Source organism: Marmota flaviventris, chromosome 16, assembly GCF_047511675.1.
Source record: "Marmota flaviventris isolate mMarFla1 chromosome 16, mMarFla1.hap1, whole genome shotgun sequence".
Classification (NCBI taxonomy): Eukaryota; Metazoa; Chordata; class Mammalia; order Rodentia; family Sciuridae; genus Marmota; species Marmota flaviventris.
This window is the reverse complement of record NC_092513.1, coordinates 35,712,720-35,730,366: the sequence shown is the minus strand read 5'-3', so window position 1 is coordinate 35,730,366 and position 17,647 is coordinate 35,712,720. Positions and strand designations below refer to the sequence as shown.

The 17,647-nt window shown below is 45.1% G+C and overlaps 1 protein-coding gene across 1 annotated transcript in view; it reads left to right on the top strand.

Moving 5' to 3' along the window:
- The window catches only part of Fhod3 (formin homology 2 domain containing 3), a 439,678-nt gene that overhangs the window by 266,312 nt on the left and 155,719 nt on the right, over positions 1–17,647 (top strand). Inside the window, exons 7-9 of the mRNA XM_071602801.1 lie at positions 4,442–4,553; positions 10,668–10,762; positions 17,358–17,501. Coding sequence (XP_071458902.1) covers positions 4,442–4,553; positions 10,668–10,762; positions 17,358–17,501 — 351 coding nt within the window. The remainder of the gene's footprint in view (positions 1–4,441; positions 4,554–10,667; positions 10,763–17,357; positions 17,502–17,647) is intronic.

The window sequence follows — 17,647 nt, the reverse complement described above, 5'->3', positions numbered from 1 at the left end:
TTTGTGCAAACAGGAGCCCAAATGCCATCACACAGCTCTGCAGCTCCATGGAAGTGTGACAGCCCACTCTGAGCCTCCCTGTCATCCTTACTCCAGGACCTGCCCCCTGGGAAAACTGTTTATCCTCAGCTACCTGGCTCTGAGGGTCTCCAGTACAAACATTCTTAGTCTGTGTGATGTGGTGGGTCAGGGTCCCTTTGAAGCAGCTGTGTGGTCATCTCCTTGAAGCAGAGTCCTGGCTTTGTTACTCCCTCACAGAACTGGCTGGGTGCTGGGCATCTGGAAGCTGATGCTCATGCTGACAGTGAAAGTGGAGAAATTTGGATTGGGAGGTAACTTAAATGGTGTCAGCCAGTTCACTGCCACCCAGGTCTGAGTTCCTTTCATGACGGCCTTTGCAAGCACCAGCAGAACCTCCAGAGATGGGGGAATTGGCTCCTACCCCATAAGCTAATTTGTCTTTGGACCCATTATGCAGATTCCTTGTTGCCTATGGCCCTGTCTGTCACTGCTCAGTCTTTCTGTAGCATCAGATGCTCCCTGACATTGAAGATTGGTTGTCATGGATTTCCTCTTGGGGCTGGACGGGCAGGTGTCTGAGCATTGGATCACCATAGCAAAACCCTCCATTACACTATCAAGGGACACCTGGAACAGCTGAGAATCAGATTCAGAAGGACGGATGCTTTCTGACACGTTTGGGATGCTGTCAGTTCCAGGCCACACAGTGATGTGCACTCTGGCATCTGTGTGGCCTCCTCCCATTCCTCCTTGGTGATACTCTTGGTGCTACTTTAGGTCTGTCACTGCCCTCTCTGATTTTTCTTCCCAGCTGGTGTGGGCTGGGACTCTCAATAGCTGCTCCTATGCAAATGTGTCCACAGTTGGCACAAGTGGCATCAGGGTTGGATTTTTAAGAGCCTTGAGGTGAACAGTACATGTGGACCTGGAGGAGTTGGGGGTGTGTGTGGTCCCCATGGAGGCTGTTCTAAGCTTTGGAGGTTGTTGACTGCATCCCGGATACATAAGGGCATCAAATTAAGCAGTTTCTGGATGAATGAGTTTGTCATAGAATTTTTTCAGTTGTGTCTTTGTATTTCCAAGGCTGTGCAGTGGTGCTAGTAAGGAATTTCTGAGGAGGAGCCCCTGAATGCTTTTTGATGATTAGTTAGGACACGCTTGCAATTCGGGCTGGGTATTTCCACAAAATCAACGTTCTGATGCTTTCTTCTTTCTACTTCAACTATCTGATACATTTGCTATTAACTTACATAGTAAAACTTCCTAAAGTACATGAACATAATAGACTCAATAGAAGCCAAATTCATAGAAACCTAAAATTATGAATCATAAAAGTTTGGGAACTTTTAAAAAGTGAAACTATAGTGCCAAAAAAGCTCCAAGCAGTCTTCGCAGCAAAGGAGAGGATAACATGAATAGGCATGTTAAAACTGAGGGGAAAGGAAGACTTGGCTAGAAAACAGTGGTTTCTTCATTAGCCTTGGAAGGGAGAGTGGCTTGGGCATTCTGCGTGCCTGAGACCATGTAGGTCAGGGCCCCCCCGTGACCTCACGAACGCTTGGAAGGAACCTTTATGAGATGGGCATGGGGGCCCCTGCTGAGACCCACTAACAGGGTAGGTGGGGTTGGGCAGCAGCCAGGTTCTTTCCCAGGGAGGCATTGAGAAGGTTTAAACCACATAATAACAGTCTATCCACTGAGGAAGTCGCCAAGCTTGGACTTGCTAGGATTTTTATTTACATGAAGCAATTTCTTCAGCTCTAAGTGTATAAAACAGTTTATTATAGCATATCTTTCCTCTGGTACCCCCAGCCTTTCTGTTGAGAAAATACTCTCATATTCACTCTATTCCCAGTCGGGAAGCAGAGGAGCATTTGGGGAAGAGCAGGAACCTTGTAACGAGTTCAGAGTCCTCCAAGGCTGATAGTCTCCTGCGTGGGGAGGACGTGCCTGAGGATGATGCCCACGGTGCTACGTGCCCTCCGCATGATTGTGATGGGGCCTTGGCTCACCTGCAGACTCCAGAGGTGGCAGCTGGAGGCCAAGAAGACTTGGTGCACACATTATCGGGGTGTGACAGGTTGGAAAGAGGAGCCTCAGGATGGGCTGGTTTGCCCTTTACGCGCAGTACTGATGAGCAGCTCCTCCTGGGGCAGTGTCTCTACTGCTCGGTAGCTGTGTACTGAGGGACAGCAGGGGAGGGACAGCAGGTGAACACATGTGGGCTGGGCAGCCCTTCCTGCCTCTATCTCTGGATTCCATATGGTACTTCAAAAATATTCCAAAAGTAATCATCAGTACTGAACATGAAAGACTCTTTTTTTTTGGGGGGGGGGCATTATTACTGAAATATCACAGTATAACAACCATTTGCATAGCATTTATATTGTATTAGGTGGTATTAGTAATTAAGTGTGTATATAGGACATGCAAATACTGTTTTATCTAATTCCACCCATGGACTGTGGTATTCATGGGGGTTTTGAAGCCAATTCCCAGTGGATACTGAAGATGACTGCATAGCAGTTTCAGGTCTTGCTAAAGGATGTGAAAAGCCAGGTGTGGTTGTGAATGCCTATAATTTCAGTGACTCAGGAGGCTGAGGCAGGAGGATCACAAGTTTGAGGCCAGCATTGGGAACTTAATGGGACTTTTTTTTTTTTTTAAACACAAACTAGGGATATGGGGACAATGACTTGTGGTTAAGTGCTCCCTGGGTTCAATCCTTAGTACAAAAAAATAGAGTTAAAGGGTGATTAATCAGTGATGAGGTATTAGCCAAGGGCTCTTCAGATGGTGTCATGGAGGCGTTCTCCATGAGGGGATTCTTTTCAGCCCTGAAGGATGAGAAAATGCCAGGCCTGGGGTTGGGGGGTCTAGTTCCAGGCAGAGAACAGCAAGAAGGAGCTGAGTCATGAATAAACTTGGTCTGTGAAACACTCACCTAATTGAAGAGCTGATGGAGGTAGTAAACTGAACAGGAGTGGAGGTGATCAGAGAGGAGGCTGGAGAGCGTGCAGAGGCCAGGACCTAATGACTGCAAGAGCCATTCAGGTTGCTGGCCATGACAAGGTCTAGGGATGGTGAGCAGGAGGGTCCAGTAGTTACTCTGGCTGCAGTGTGGACACTGGAGGCACAAGACTGGGGCTCAGGAGACTCAAAGGAAACTGTCACGTGCTGCTGGAAGTTGAGATAAATAGGCTTAGAGACGTGACCTTTGGGATTGACAACATGGAGTCCACTGTGGGTCTTGAAAAGACAAAAGTGGTGGTAGTCCCATGAGTGAAGTTAATGTGAAGTTAGAAAGGGCACTCAGGGGCCATAGTCACTCTTCAGGGAAGTTTTTCTATGAACAAGAGTTGAGAACCCTAGGGCACTGGCTGGAAAGAGATGTGGAATCAAGGAAAAGGTAGTTTCTTAGGTAAGACAGCAGAAAAACAAAGACAAGGGGACAGAGGTGCTCATGACTTTAGAGAAGTGACTTGGTGTAGGTGATGTTCTATTCTGTTCCCTGTGGACTTCCTGCTCCTTCCCTGGAGTTACCTGGCATCTCCTTGTGTCCCTACCACTTTAATGTGAGCAGATACCTCTGGGAGGCACTGGCTCTTCCTCTTGTGCAGAACAAATGAAGATGATGTAGCTGACTGACCACAATATGGCAATAGAGGCTCAGGGGTAGGTGAGGGGGTCATTGAGTGAGTGACCTGTTAGTCAAGTGGTGGATTCATTCAATGAGCAAACATCTCCGAGTCCACTCTGGGCCAAGTGCAGTTTTAGACTTTGGAGAAGCAATGTAAATAAGCCTCCCTCTTCCCTTGAAAGAATTCAGTACTATGGAGGTTGCAGGGGTGGGCACCAAAAGGCATATGGCTTGGGTGGAGTGTACAGTTCAAGATCTCTTAAGTCTGTGTGGCCCCTCACAACTGCGGAGCATGAGGGGCCTAAGAGCATGGGTTCCTAGGTCCCAGGGATCCTCCTTCACCTTCTCAAAAATGGGTGATCTGGCTCAGGTTCCTGTTACCCAACCTGGCTGTTGTGACCTAGGGCAAGACATTTAACAGTGTTGCTGGGATCAAATGTAGTAACGAACTGAGTACACACTGTCCCATTTGCTGGAACCTGTGAGGTGTATGCTGTGCAGCCAAATGTCCCACATTCAAATTCTGGTTCTATTTCCTATTAGCCCTGTGACCATAGACATGGTCCTTTGTGCCTCAGTTTTCTGGTCTGCATAATGGGGAGAATACTCATCTCTGTCTGCTGATGCATCCAATGAAAGATTAGTGAAGGAATCACCTGTGTAATTGCTAAGGGGAACACCGAGGCCCGGGAGGTACTGGGTTTGGATTACGGTTAGGAGAGTGTACTCAAGTCCAAGGCCATGTGTGCACTGCCTGATGGTTTTGTTTTTTTCTTCTAGTTCCGCCTGGTGGTGAAGACGGCCCTGAAGCTGCTGCTGGTCTTTGTAGAGTACTCGGAGTCCAATGCACCTCATCTCATTCAGGCTGTCTGTGCCGTTGACACCAAAAGAGGTGAGCAGTGTGTTTGCCCCTTATGCCAAGGCAAAAATGTCTGTGGGGAGGATTCCACGTCTCACAGCAGAATGAGGAATTGGCACCATTTCCTGTATGGACATCTCACTGCAGGAAAAATTTAGGATGATCAGTACACAGAGATCGGGGCTGGAATGTGCTGGGCTGATGAAGGCCAAGTGCAAGAGCCTCCCCAGGGTGGTCAGGCACTGCTTGCCTTTACTCTTTCCCAGCTCCCACTGAAATCCACAGAGAACCAGCACCTTGGCCCCTTCCTCTCCCCACTCCACAGCACTTTCTTGATCCTGACTCCTAGACGTTCCTCAAACCTTTTCCCTCTTTCCCCATGTGCCTCTTTGCTCAGGCCACTCTGTGTCCCTCATCACCCTGAGTGCAATTGGAAGATTTTCTAAAACAGATCTGATCATGTTCCTCATCTAAAACCCGCCATCAGCTCCCATGCCTACTGTGTGAAGCCCCACCCCATGATACCCTTCACCTGGCTTAACGAACCACCTGCCACTCATTTCCTGTCTGCTCTGCACCATCCATTCCCACCTTATTTGGGTGCTCTCGGGAACCTAACGTTCTTTGCTGTATTATCACCATTGCTGGTGTGCCCTGCTCACAGGCAGGATCTGTTTCCCAGCTTGGTGTCCTAGCTCCACCCCCACTCCCACCCCTGAGCTGGCAGGTGGCCAAGAGCAAATTCTAGATATGGATTAGTGTGTGCCATGCTAAGGCCTCTCTAATGGCATGAAGCTGACACTAAAATTCTGGAGATTTTATTATGTTTTCCTCCTTAATGGAACCCAATTAGGATTATCACCATCCTCACAAAGACTTTTCTCTTCATGATTATAACAGTAACATTACTGTAGAAAATTTGGGGAAAAAATGTAAAGGCAATCAAAAATCACCTTTGATCTCAACAAAGATAATAGTGAACATGTTGATGTGTTTTCTTAGAGCTGTGTGAGCATATGCAGAGTTCTGTACAAATCTGCCTAGATGTGACAGTCAGGAAGAACAAGGGGCCTAATATCGCTTTCAGTTCAATCCAGTTGTGTCTGAGTCAACATTACTCTGAGATATCCTGTAAGAAGTTGAATCCAAATGCAAAGGGAGGTAGTTTCCTAGTTACTTCGAAAGTTAGGATATAAGTTAATGCAAGCCATTCAGGATCCTAAATTGGGGCTCCACGAACACACAGGCAGACATCGGCCCCAGGCACGATGGGTCCAAGCCAGGAGACAACTCCAGGCCTCAGTGTGGGTGTGTGATGAAGAGGAAGCTTAGTGCACAGACAGGGTCTGGGAGGTGGGTCCCAGAAAGGGCAGGTTTCCCACCACCACAGCATCTTGCCACCTGGTGCCAGATAAGAGCCTTTTGGCCAAAAGCAGATCCTGTGCTAGCCAAGAGTCCTTAATTAGGATGGCTGATGGCTCAGAAACCAGGTCTGGTTTTTCCAAGCCAGAGGTGGGCGTTTGGGAAGATAGTAAGGTAGCTCCCTCCATTTGTCCTTGGAGGAATTGTTCTCCATCCTCCGACTCTGGAGGTTACATTAGGATAATTAATGGGCTCTGTCATCTTGTTCTAGATTTCAGGTAACATGTGGGCTCTTGCCATGGCAGCATGTTAGAAGGGGGAACTTTCTCATGACCTTGGCGTCATTCTTTGGCTTTGCTGAGCTGGGAGCTCAGAGCCTCCTTCCTTCATAAGAGGCCTGTTGTGAGAGTGGGAATGATCCTGAGATTAACCCAGGACTTGGTGCCCCACATCCAAGATTCAGCCACAGCCCTAGCCAGGGGCACTCTGCTATCCTGAGTGTCTCCACAAAGCCAACATGATGGCCATCTTTTTCAGTTAGTAAAAATAGAAAAGCTAACGGATTGTTTTCTCAGTTTTGTGGGGTTTTCTGCCCATAAAATGTCTTATACTTTTGCCAACTGCTATCTGTCTGCTACTGCACTAGCAATGAAAAAAAAAAAAAAAACACTAATGGAACTCAGAAATAGCTTATCACACGTGGTTCAATAGCATGTTTCTTTATGGACATGTGTGGTCTTGGCTGTGATTTTATAATACATACATATAACATCATCCTATTTTACTGCTAGTAAAATTATTCCAGAATCCTATGATGGAATTAAACATATAAATATGTCATGGTTTTCTGCAGAGAGCAACATGACTGCCAGGTGTGTTTCCACCTAGGATTTAGAGGCAGCTCTCCAGTTCTCACATGGACCAGAGAGCAGCCCCAGGTGCCAGAGGTGACCAGGGACAAACTGAGCATGTCTCTTTGTGCACACATATACAAACAAGCCATAAATTTTACTCAGAGTGGCTTTAGATTCCTTCCCCAGCAGGGTGAATGGCATGCTATAGACAATCCTTTTTTTTTTTTTCAGACTAGAAAAACTGTCAGATTCAAGGAATCAGCACATAAAACCAACAAAATAAACTATAGGTCCTCAAACATCATTACCACCTCAAGCAAATGCAGTTAGTCCGGAACAGAGTCCTCTGATTGCTCTACAAACATCATGCAATCATGCGTGGTTGCCTGTGGTTTAACCAGAAGGCTCATTCACAGTGTAGCCAGTTTGCTCTGTGGCCTAGAGTGGGCCACTTAAAGAACAGGGATAAAACCTGAGGTGGTCAAATTCCGTATGGGTAGTAATTATTATTTATGAATGACTGAAAATTTATATTACCTCATTTGACCCAGGCAATTGGACTTCCGTTCAAGAGCTAGAGTAAAAAGGTTAATTGAAGTTAGTTCCTGGGCATGGCTTGTTATTGCACCTATTTGCTGGGTCCCCTAGATCATCTTCTCTTCTGTTTGCATTTTCAACCACTTTTCCCTTCTGGTGACAGGCCTGGCCTGGTGGGAAGAAAGGCAGCAGAGCTCCTGGTAGCCCTTGAGGGGGCTTCACTTTGTTACTATATCAGAGACTCCTTTTCTTTGAGGTCTTCCCTATGGTGACTGACAGGGTGTTGGTCAAGAACTCACTGCTCCCTGAGCAGAGGACCTCCCCTCCGTTTGCCTCTCCCACAGAGGATGGGGCAAGGAACCAGACAGGGTAACTCATTTCAAAATTTCTGTCATAAATCTCAGGTCATATTAACTTGGCTCAGCATAGCTTTTGAAGTTCTGTTTTTCATTTGAATGTAAAGTGATGAGATATGACATAATTCTTAAACATGTGTCACACATGATTAACGGGGTTGGGAGGGTGGAGTTCGGCCATCCTTTTAGGCGATCTGTTTCTGCTTGAGAACATACTGATGGGTGAGGAATGTTCAAAGCCTGGTGGAAACTCGAGGTTGACAGAACTCCAGCTCCATCTCCTCTGTCCTTTACAGAAATGCCTCTGGGGTGTATATCCATTATGGAGAAAGGCATGGAGCACACCAAGAGAATCTTCTGTTCAAGTGTTAGGCCAGCTTGCGTGTGAATTGTGCTGCTGTCTTATTTTGCTTTAGTTTTAACAGAGGCGAGTAGGAAAGTCCTGAGCCATTTCTCTCTGCTTATTTATTCTGGGTTAAGAGAGGCCCTGTGCTTTGGTGAAACGAGAGGGCTGGCTCAGGAGTCTGTAGAAGGTCCGCCCTTGGGTAACCGTGGATGTCACCACAAACCACTACCATCATAATTATAGCCACTGATGTTCAAGTGCCTGTTGTGTAACATGATTCTCCATATCTTCATGTATACTCAGTTATTTGGCAAGTATCCGCCATGCGTATGCAGACATCAAGAAATGACAGGCTTACAGAGCCTGTACTCCAGCATTTGGGGAGTCGGGGCAGGGGCGGGGAGAGCTTTCCAACTATCCTGTCATTGCTAAGGAAAAGACAAAGTGCTTTTTTTTCCCTCAGTGACACCTTGAAGAAATACTGCAAGGTAGATGCTTCCACATGAGTCTTCTGACTTGACCTTCATTCCACTGCTCTGGGGCCCAGTTTGTCTTACGTAAAGGGGTGGGGTTGAAGGGCTTATTTCGATACAAAAATGCCCCCAACACACATAGTGGGGAAGATGGAGGATGAGCTTAGACTAATTGGTACTGATGGGGCAGCTCCTAAGAGTCCCAAGTGCTGGTGCTTTACACAGGTCTAGCCTACACCCCACCAAAGTTGTTTTTGTTAAACCCAATGTTTTCTCCCCTTCGCCTTCATTCTAAATGGTACCAAACTATCAAAGGGAAGAGAGCATTCATCCCAGCAGCATGTAAATATATGCATGTTCCCAGACTTAAAATCCTTAAATGATAATAGAATCGGGAACCATAGATGAATAACACTTTTCTCAGTTAAAGTAAGCTCGTGTTTGAGTGTTCTAATCATAATGGATTAGATGATGTGCACGCACGCAGCGCACACACACGTATGTGTCCGTGGGATGGGGGGGGCTGTAGTCTGGCTACTCTGGGCTGCAGGCCTCTGCTACTTTTTCTGAGCCCTGTTGCCTCTTTAGCTTCAAAGTAAGAAACCAGGAAGCAGTTCTGGGTCTGCTAGTACTACTAGAAATTCTTGGCTCCAGTGTGTTCTCCCTTACGCTATGTTCCTTTTAACCACAAGTGGGTAACACACTGACATGTTTTATGCTGAGGTTTGGTGCTGTGTGTGAATGATAAGCAAGAGCAGAGGCGCTCAGCTCTTGAGCTGCACCTGGATAGTGAGACCATAGGCCTACTGACTGCATTGATTGACTGTTACTTTGGTAGGGTTAAAGAACAACTATGCTGTGGTGTAGATTTAAAAGAACTTCAATATCAGCCAGGATAATTTGCCTACTAGCAAGGGAATGGAGCATGCCTTTGTGCTCAGTTTAAAAGGTAATGGAAGAGTGACTTGATAAGACTTTGTGTATCACTTGGTGGGAGAGCCAGAAGATCTCAATGTGAAACTGAATCTGTCTCACGTCTTTAATCCTCTTATTTCCTTACTGTGTGCATCTGCTATCTCATTCTTTTAAAATTGCTCTAGCTTTACCCACTTCCTACAGAAATCTTTATTACTCTTCAGCATTTTATTGAACACATTATGTGTCAGGTAAGAGCACAGAGATGAATAAGACAGGTATTTCTCTGACCTTGGGGAACTTGCATGTCAAGGCTGTTATCAGCTGTGAGTGACATAAACCATGCAAGGGTCAGCAGTTGGAAACTACTAAAGTTATTTCAATTTTACTTTCATCATGCAAAAATAAGCAGTGTCCCTTCAAGGCTTTTATAAAGAATTTCAGGTCCCAAACCAAGAAGCCAAGGGCAAGGCAATGCTTGCTTCACTTCAAACATTGCTCTCAGGCGTGGGAAGCCATGTCAGGAGAGTGTTTCCCCCTTTGCAATCTTGCCTTGTGGGTCCTGAATTTGATGCATTTTCTTGCCACCTCTGAGCCTGGGGAGAGCTGCTCATGGGCCTTCCCATACAGAGGCCACTCATGAGCCACCTCTTGTCCTAAGCCCTCTATAGCCACTCCCACTGGAAGATGCCTCCCTCACTAAGTGATGCGATTAGCTAAATGCCTGCCTCTCTTCAGCTGTTCTGGGCCCGTATTTATTCTTATGTCTAACTGCTCCTGTAGATGGTAAACCTATTGCAGACAGCTGCCCACTAGACTTTGTAACTGGCTGATACCAAGGGACTAGAGGAGCATTCTTTTTTTTAAGATGTTTTTCAGATAGGTGAGTCACTGCTAGAGTGCACGAAGAACTTCTGCATGCCATGGGACATTCAGAAAACACCTAGGGGGAGTTTTCCCAACCTGAGTAAAGTGTATGGCCCAAAAAGTTGCACATGAAAAGAATTTTAAAAACTGCATATTGGATATAAAGGGAAACTTTCAAGTGAGCAGATAAGCATCTTGATGCTGGAGAATTTATGACATTTGATTAAACAGGATGAAGCTGATATGGTACAATGTTGCCTCTAGGATATCTTAATTCTAAGCATGCTCAGGTCCACTCTCAGGATATTATCACAAAAATTTGGCAGTTAAAAGACACTGCTATGATGTGGGTGGGGGGGAATAGTCCTTGGATATACTATGATGTGAACTGGATATTGTCAAATTATTGTTTCTAATGATTTTTGCTTCACTCATAGGCATTAAGCCCTGGTCAAATATCATGGAAATCCTGGAAGAAAAAGATGGCGTTGACACGGAGCTGCTGGTTTATGCAATGACTTTGGTGAACAAGGTTGGTTGATGTGTTATGTATCAAATTGTGCCCTCAAAAGATATATATTCACATCTTAACCCCTGTACCGGTAAATGTGACCTTATTTGAAATTAGGCTCTTAGCAGATGTAATCTGGTGATGATGAGGTCATCAGGGTAGACTCTAATCTGGTGTGTTGTCTTCATGAGAGGAAAGAGACACAAGGAAGATGATGTGAACATATGCATGCAATGAAAACAGTCATGTGAAGACCCAGAGATTAGAATGACATGTATATGAGCCCAGAAGTGCTGAGAACGGCCACCAACCATCCAGGACGAGGCAAGGAGGGAGCTTCCCATCGAGCCTTCAGAGGGCACAATGGCACTGCCGATGCCTTAATAGCAGATTTTCAAATTCCTGCTTTAAGCCACCTAGTTCATGGCACCTTGTTTTAATAGTCTGTATACTAATATGTAAAAACCTAGTTTTTCCTTCACAAGCCACACTGTGTGGAGACCCCCATCATGGCAACTGGAACCCCAGCTGCTTCACAGGAGAAAGCCCTTCAGGCTGTGCATGGTGTGTGTGGATGCATGCACACAGATGCCTGGGCCCATGAGGGTCTGTGGGTGTCTATATGCTTTTATGCTTTGGTCTTTCCTAGTAAAATGAGAAAGTTGACAGCAGAAATTTTGTGATTGTTATTCCTATTAAGGTAATTTTAGGGTATATCTTAAGAATATCAACAATTTTACTCTAAAGAAATAGTTCACAAAACAGGAAAAAAGTCTTTTGTTCCATGGGGAACTAAGTTTGGATTCCTTGGGCTGAGATGAGGTTTCCTGTGAATGGATCCCATCCTCCTTATATGAGAATGACTGCACCTTTGCACTCCTGTCTCCCCTTCACGTTCCTCTCTGGTCACTGACTACTTGCAGGGCAGTAGCCGTCCTTAGACCTAGAGATGCTTTGAGGCAGGGGGTCCCATAAGGACCAGATTTGGGACTGGAGCTCCTTTTTTGAATTGTTATACCCTGGACCCAAGGCATCCTTGTCAACTATCCTGTGGACTTTCCTCATGTGCTCCAGCTTGTTGGGTGGGAACCTTCCAACTGTAGTGATAATAAAGGCTTCAGAAAGATCCAGAATCCCATCCTGGCATGTAACTGGAGAGATGTTTCTCCTGATGAACCGAAGATGCATTCGTAGAGCAGTATAATTATAAGGAACCCTTTCTCCCACTCGGTAGTAACATGTGCCCACTAGAAGGATTGAGGGTGTAATCTGCTGTTTCCTCAGCAGTCTGTGGACTCTGCTTAGGAACCTGAAACAGACCCCAGTGTTCAGAACAACCTGCCACACAGTTGGGGACAGGGTAGCTTCCTCCATGACTGGGGAGGTGTTGCTAAGTGGAAATACAATTGTTCTTTGACTAGATACCACAATAAATCCCAAAGAGACTCGAGAGTTCAATGTAGCCCATTAAACTTGAGGGGGGGAAATGTAGAAAAGGGGAGTTATATTTGTCTAGTTGGTGAAGATGCCAACTTAAATTGAGACAGGCTGACTTTGCAAGAACAAGGAGTTTATTTGGGATAGCAAGGGATTGCAGCCTGGGATACACACACAATGGGAGGTCACAGGCACGTTCTAAGAGGTTATGTTTAGAAGAACACATGTAGGCTGTTCTGAAACAAAGATCATTAGTTGCAGGAGTTGGAGCGAGCTCATTGGGGGAGACAGCATTATTAGCCAAGTATCCTTAAACAAATAGCTTATCTGGAACACTGCAGTTTTCAGGAATTCCTTGGATAGTTCGTAACATGGGTATACGTGCATGAAGGCCCATCTTTTTGTGGCGGCCTGGCTCCGTTCTGTTTAGGTTTGACATAATTCGATTTTGGTAGTGACAACTTTCACGAAGATTCTTTTTACTAATGAAATCAATAAAAGGTTCCAATGGAAGGGATTTAAATGTCACTGCATAAAATTGTTAATGGTTTTGTTTGTGAAATGAAAAATCACAAACTATGCTAAAAGGTAAAGGATAAACTACAAAATTGTTTGCCAGAAGCAAGGCAAAAAAAAAAAAAAAAAAAATCTTAAGTACATTTTAGAACCTAGCAGAAAAATGAAAAAACATTAAAGCAACTAAGAATAAAAAAAAATTCAGTGAATCAAGACTTTTTTCTGCAGCTACATGACAATAATTGCTTTTTAATGAGATGTCCCTTGTTGGTGAGCCCATAGGAAACTCTCATATGTCCCAATGAGAAATGGAAATGCACACAACTTTTCTGGTGCAAAGCCTTAAGAATTCTGCCACTTAAAAATCTATTTGTGTGCTAACTTCATGTGATTTGAAGCAATTTTCTGTTTTTTTCCCCCCTCAAATTAAGGTCCTCTATTTCCTGTCCTTTTTCTGTCCCTGACATTGTTTTGTTGAAACATTAGAATCAGCAAAAATAGAAAATACTCTTGCCTGCAGTTCATCACAATCCATACCAATAAAATTGTCTGTTGTATTGGAAGAGGCCATGCCCAGTCGTGTTTAGGATTGCAACAGCACCTGGGTGACATGGGAGCTCTTGTCAGTTGCTGGCAAGGACACAGTGCTATGGGACACAGTATGTCTCCCCTCTGCTGGATGTTGTGGCATTTAATGTCCAGGAATGCCTCCCTTGCTCCTTTTCTTGTGGCAGTTCTCATTTTTTGTTCTGGCTTAGGACAAGTCCAGAAAGCTCCTGGAGGATACTCCTCCAAGTGGTAACCCTTTCCTTAAAAAGGTCAAGAGACTGCTGCCACTCATACTGGGTTAGGCGTGTTTATTGCCCCAGTGAGTAAGATGCTCTGAGATACCAAACAGAATAACAAATTGAAATGTTAAAATGGGTCTGGAAGAAAAAAAAATGCAGACTCTGAAATCTGGGAAATTATATTGCAAGTTGGGTGGTTTCTAACTTGTATCGATTTCAGCAAAATAAACGGTGGTGTAATAACGTGGAATTAAATAAATTTGACATTTTCATGGCAAAAACAAGGACAACAAATCCTAGCCTGCCCAGGGTTCTGAGACTGAAGTGGGTCTCTTTGTTAAGGGATGTTAACCAGACTCATTATCCCCCGTCCCCCCCCCCTTGCCCTGTCCCTTGTCCTCAACCAGGGCTTCAAAAGATCAGAGGGAATGTGAGAAATTAACCCCTTCTTACCCTGATATTATGCCCTGTATTGACCCAGCTGAAATCCCCTTGATACTCCCCTATTCTAGGGGTCTCGGGTATGGATCAATGTAAAATAAAATGAGGCAGATGCAGGGGCATGAATAATAGGAGAGGTTACTATGGGACTGCCCTGGGGAGAGGAGCTGCTTCCAGGCCACGGAAGTAATTAACCCATGTGGCATTCATACTGAGTTTTTTGCCTGTGTTCTTACATTTTGTTACTTTTTACAGAGCACACAGTAAAATGAACTTTCCCTTTTGGTCTACAGCTCTTTGAGTTTTAATGTACGGATGGATGGATCTCACCTTCACAGTTAAGGGACTGATTTCGTTTTCCCCATGTTCTTTCATAGTGACTTCCTGACCCTCTTATCCATAACTCTTGGCGACTTGTTTATTCTCTCATCACTACAGTTTTGTCTTTCCAAGAATGTCAGATGCAGTCATACCCCTTGAAGGCCTGGCTACTATCAGGATAATGCCAGAGATCCTTCTGTGTCCTGTCTCTGTTGTGAAGACATGCTGTGTGCTTATACCTTCTCTGGAAGGGGGTTCGGTATATAAAGCTTCCCTCCCATGCACAACACTGCTGGGAATATTGGCATGTAGGCTTTGCCACACTGGTTTTATTCTACAAAAAAAGATTTGATGCAATCCATAAAAACCCAAGGAGTGGGGGATGTCCTTTGGGACATGCTTTCCCTTTAGGAGATTCCAGTAAAGAATTCCTTGTCACAAGCCCTGCCAAGACAAAAATCAGAAAGTGGAAGTTGGAAGCACCAGGTATCAGGTGGCTCTCTTGTGGTATCTGAGGGTAAAGGTGGAAAGAAATATTTGTTTCAGAGTCATTTGGCAAAACTGTCACCTTCACCAAACGCAGGCAGCCTGGCAGTGAGGGTGACAGGGTGGAACTTGGAGGAGAGGCCCAGGGACATGTGGGAGCTTGGTAAATTAACTGAACTTGTTGGAGAATCAGCTGAAAGTAGATAAATGCATGTTTCTGGGAAGTCTCCCCACCCCCCATCATAGGCGGAAAAGGAAGCTGTTTGTATTTGTGGTGGAAGGACCAGCATCTCCCCTACAGCCAGGCACGAGAGCTGGAGTCCCCAGGCTTGGCTCAGATTTTCACAGCGGAAATGACAAATGACCTTTCAATACCTTTGATTTTGTGCCTATTATTGAGTGAAGGCTCCTGGAGTCTGTTTTGGTCTATAGATTTAGTTGTTTAATTATTTAATAGTGATCCCCCTACCCTTCATGGTTGGACTCACTGAGGCAATGGAGATTAGGTCTAGGATTTTAATCCCCTGGAAACTTCAGAGTGAAAGAAGGTCAGCTGATTTCAGGTCTGGAGGAAGGGGAGTGGAGAGGCAGAGACATCCTTCTGGCTGTGTAGAAAGTCTTAATTCTGATTCTAAATGTTGAAGTGCCTGCTTTCTCCAAGTTGTATGTTTTATAGGGTCTATAGGCAGTAGGGCATCTCTATTTGTCCCCTGATCCTGGGACTGGTATTGCCATTTTAAGAAGTTCTAGAGTTCTTGTTGGAACCAGAGGATAAGATTGTCCTGATAGGATTATTAAACTTTCTTGGTAGTGGGAACTGAACTTCAGCCCTGAGCTACATCTTTTTAATTGCTTAGCCTTGCTAAGTGGCTGAGGCTGATCTTGAACTTGAGATCCTGCTACCTTTGCGTCCCGAGTCTCAGGGATTGCAGGCTTGCACCACTGAGCCCAGCTGAAAATGGGATTCTTTGTGATTTCTTGGTTCATGATAGACGCAAGCGCTTGGGTGACTCTTGCTACTGGTTATGCAGTGTTGACTGTCACATCAGTTGCCCTGGGTTCATGCTTGGCCATGCACATGTGAGAATCTGTTTACTACAGCTGATTTACAGGCTCCTCTCTCATACCCAAACTGTACCTTTTACTGGAGTAATTCACTACCACACAAGCATTTTTTCATGAGTTCCTAATCTTTTTTTCTCCACTGTTTTATTTTTTTAATTTTTCAAAAAATAAATGACAGCGGAATGCATTACAATTTTTATTACACATATACAGCAGTTGCAATGTGTAGTATTCTCTGCACAGAATAAAGAGGAATAAGCCATTTTGGGGGTTATTGGTAGATTTCCCTTCCAGTGTTGACAGCCCCAAAATAGATGTCAGAATTAGGGCTGGAAATGAGGCTTTAGAAGCCTTGATCTAAGGTCTTCTGAGGCAAGTTAAACCTCCTTCAGAGTCACTTTGGAAAGCATGCAGTGTTCTCAGAAATGCAAAGGTGGTGAAGTAGGTAGGGAATGGAGACCAGTATCTGAACTTTCAGCCCAGAATAACTCCTGCAGAATGCAGGTGTGTGCATGAAGTGGAGACCTAATGGCAGCTCTGAGCTGGGATTTTATCCAAGGACTTCCTCTTGCCTCAGGCAGATCCTGTCTTTCCTTGGACCTCTCTCCCCCTCCCTGATAAGACTAGTGGCTTGAAGTAGTTTTCCCCAAGGCTCCCTCCCACTTCTGAGCAGGGACCTGGTCTGAGCCATCCTCCTCCTTTGAAGAAAGGCAGAATTCAAAGAGGAGTTGGCTTTTTCTCAGGTTATGTGTTTGTCTTATGGTTGCCACTTTGAAATTTCTTTTTCTGAGTTTCATAGAGTGAGAGGAGGCCCTGCTGAATTAAAAGGGAATCACTAAATTATTATAACACCAGCTGTTGGTGTATTGATTATACTAGGAGTAATCCCAAGGTATATTAGTTTTCTATCGTCATGTGACAGAAATTTAGTTACTAGGATGGCATGCTTTTACTATCTCACAGATCCTGTGAGGCAGAAGGCCAGCATAAACCTAGCCAGGGTCCCAGAGGGCTGCAATCTAGGTGTCGGCCGGGGCTGTGGTCCCCTCTGAGACTTGGTCCTCTTCCAAGTTCTTATGGCTGTTGGCAGAATTCATTTCCTCACAGCCAAAGAACCCACGGGGGTCTTGCTCCTCCCTAGAGACCAGGAGGATAATCTGTTTCTGGTCTCTGAGTCAGTGAAGACCTAAGCCCTCTTTTGAAGGACTCACTGGATTATTATTCAGAACAATCTCCCCTTTGATTAACTCAGAATCGACTGATCTGGGGAACTTAATGACACCTGCAAAATCCCTTCGCTTTGCTGCATAACATGAGCTTACAATGATGTGACACCCCACTGTATGAGTATTGAGCCCCATATTCAAGGGAAGGGAAGCAGGAATCTTGGGCTTTATCCCACCCCTCACATTAAGGAGTTTTCTCGCCCTCCTGAAATGAATGTGCCATCTGCTTGTTCTATATTGTTATAATCAAAGGCCACTGGCTAACATGTAAAAATGCTTTCAGAGCCTTGTGACTGTCTCTTAAGTCGTGTCTGTATTGGGTTCTTCTTTCTCCAGACGTTGTCAGGATTGCCAGACCAAGACTCCTTCTACGACGTGGTGGATTGTCTGGAGGAGCTGGGTATTGCTGCTGTGTCCCAGAGGCATCTGAACAAGAAGGGAACTGACCTGGACTTAGTGGAGCAATTTAACATTTACGAGGTAATAGAACATGTCATTTGTAAGTCATCTTCAGCTTCAGCAAATGTCAAGGGCAGAAGTCACGTGCGCTGTGGACCAGGGGTTCTGGGTGTGGCATAAGAGCATCCACATCAATTGAGGGGAATTTGCTCAAAATGCGAGTTCTC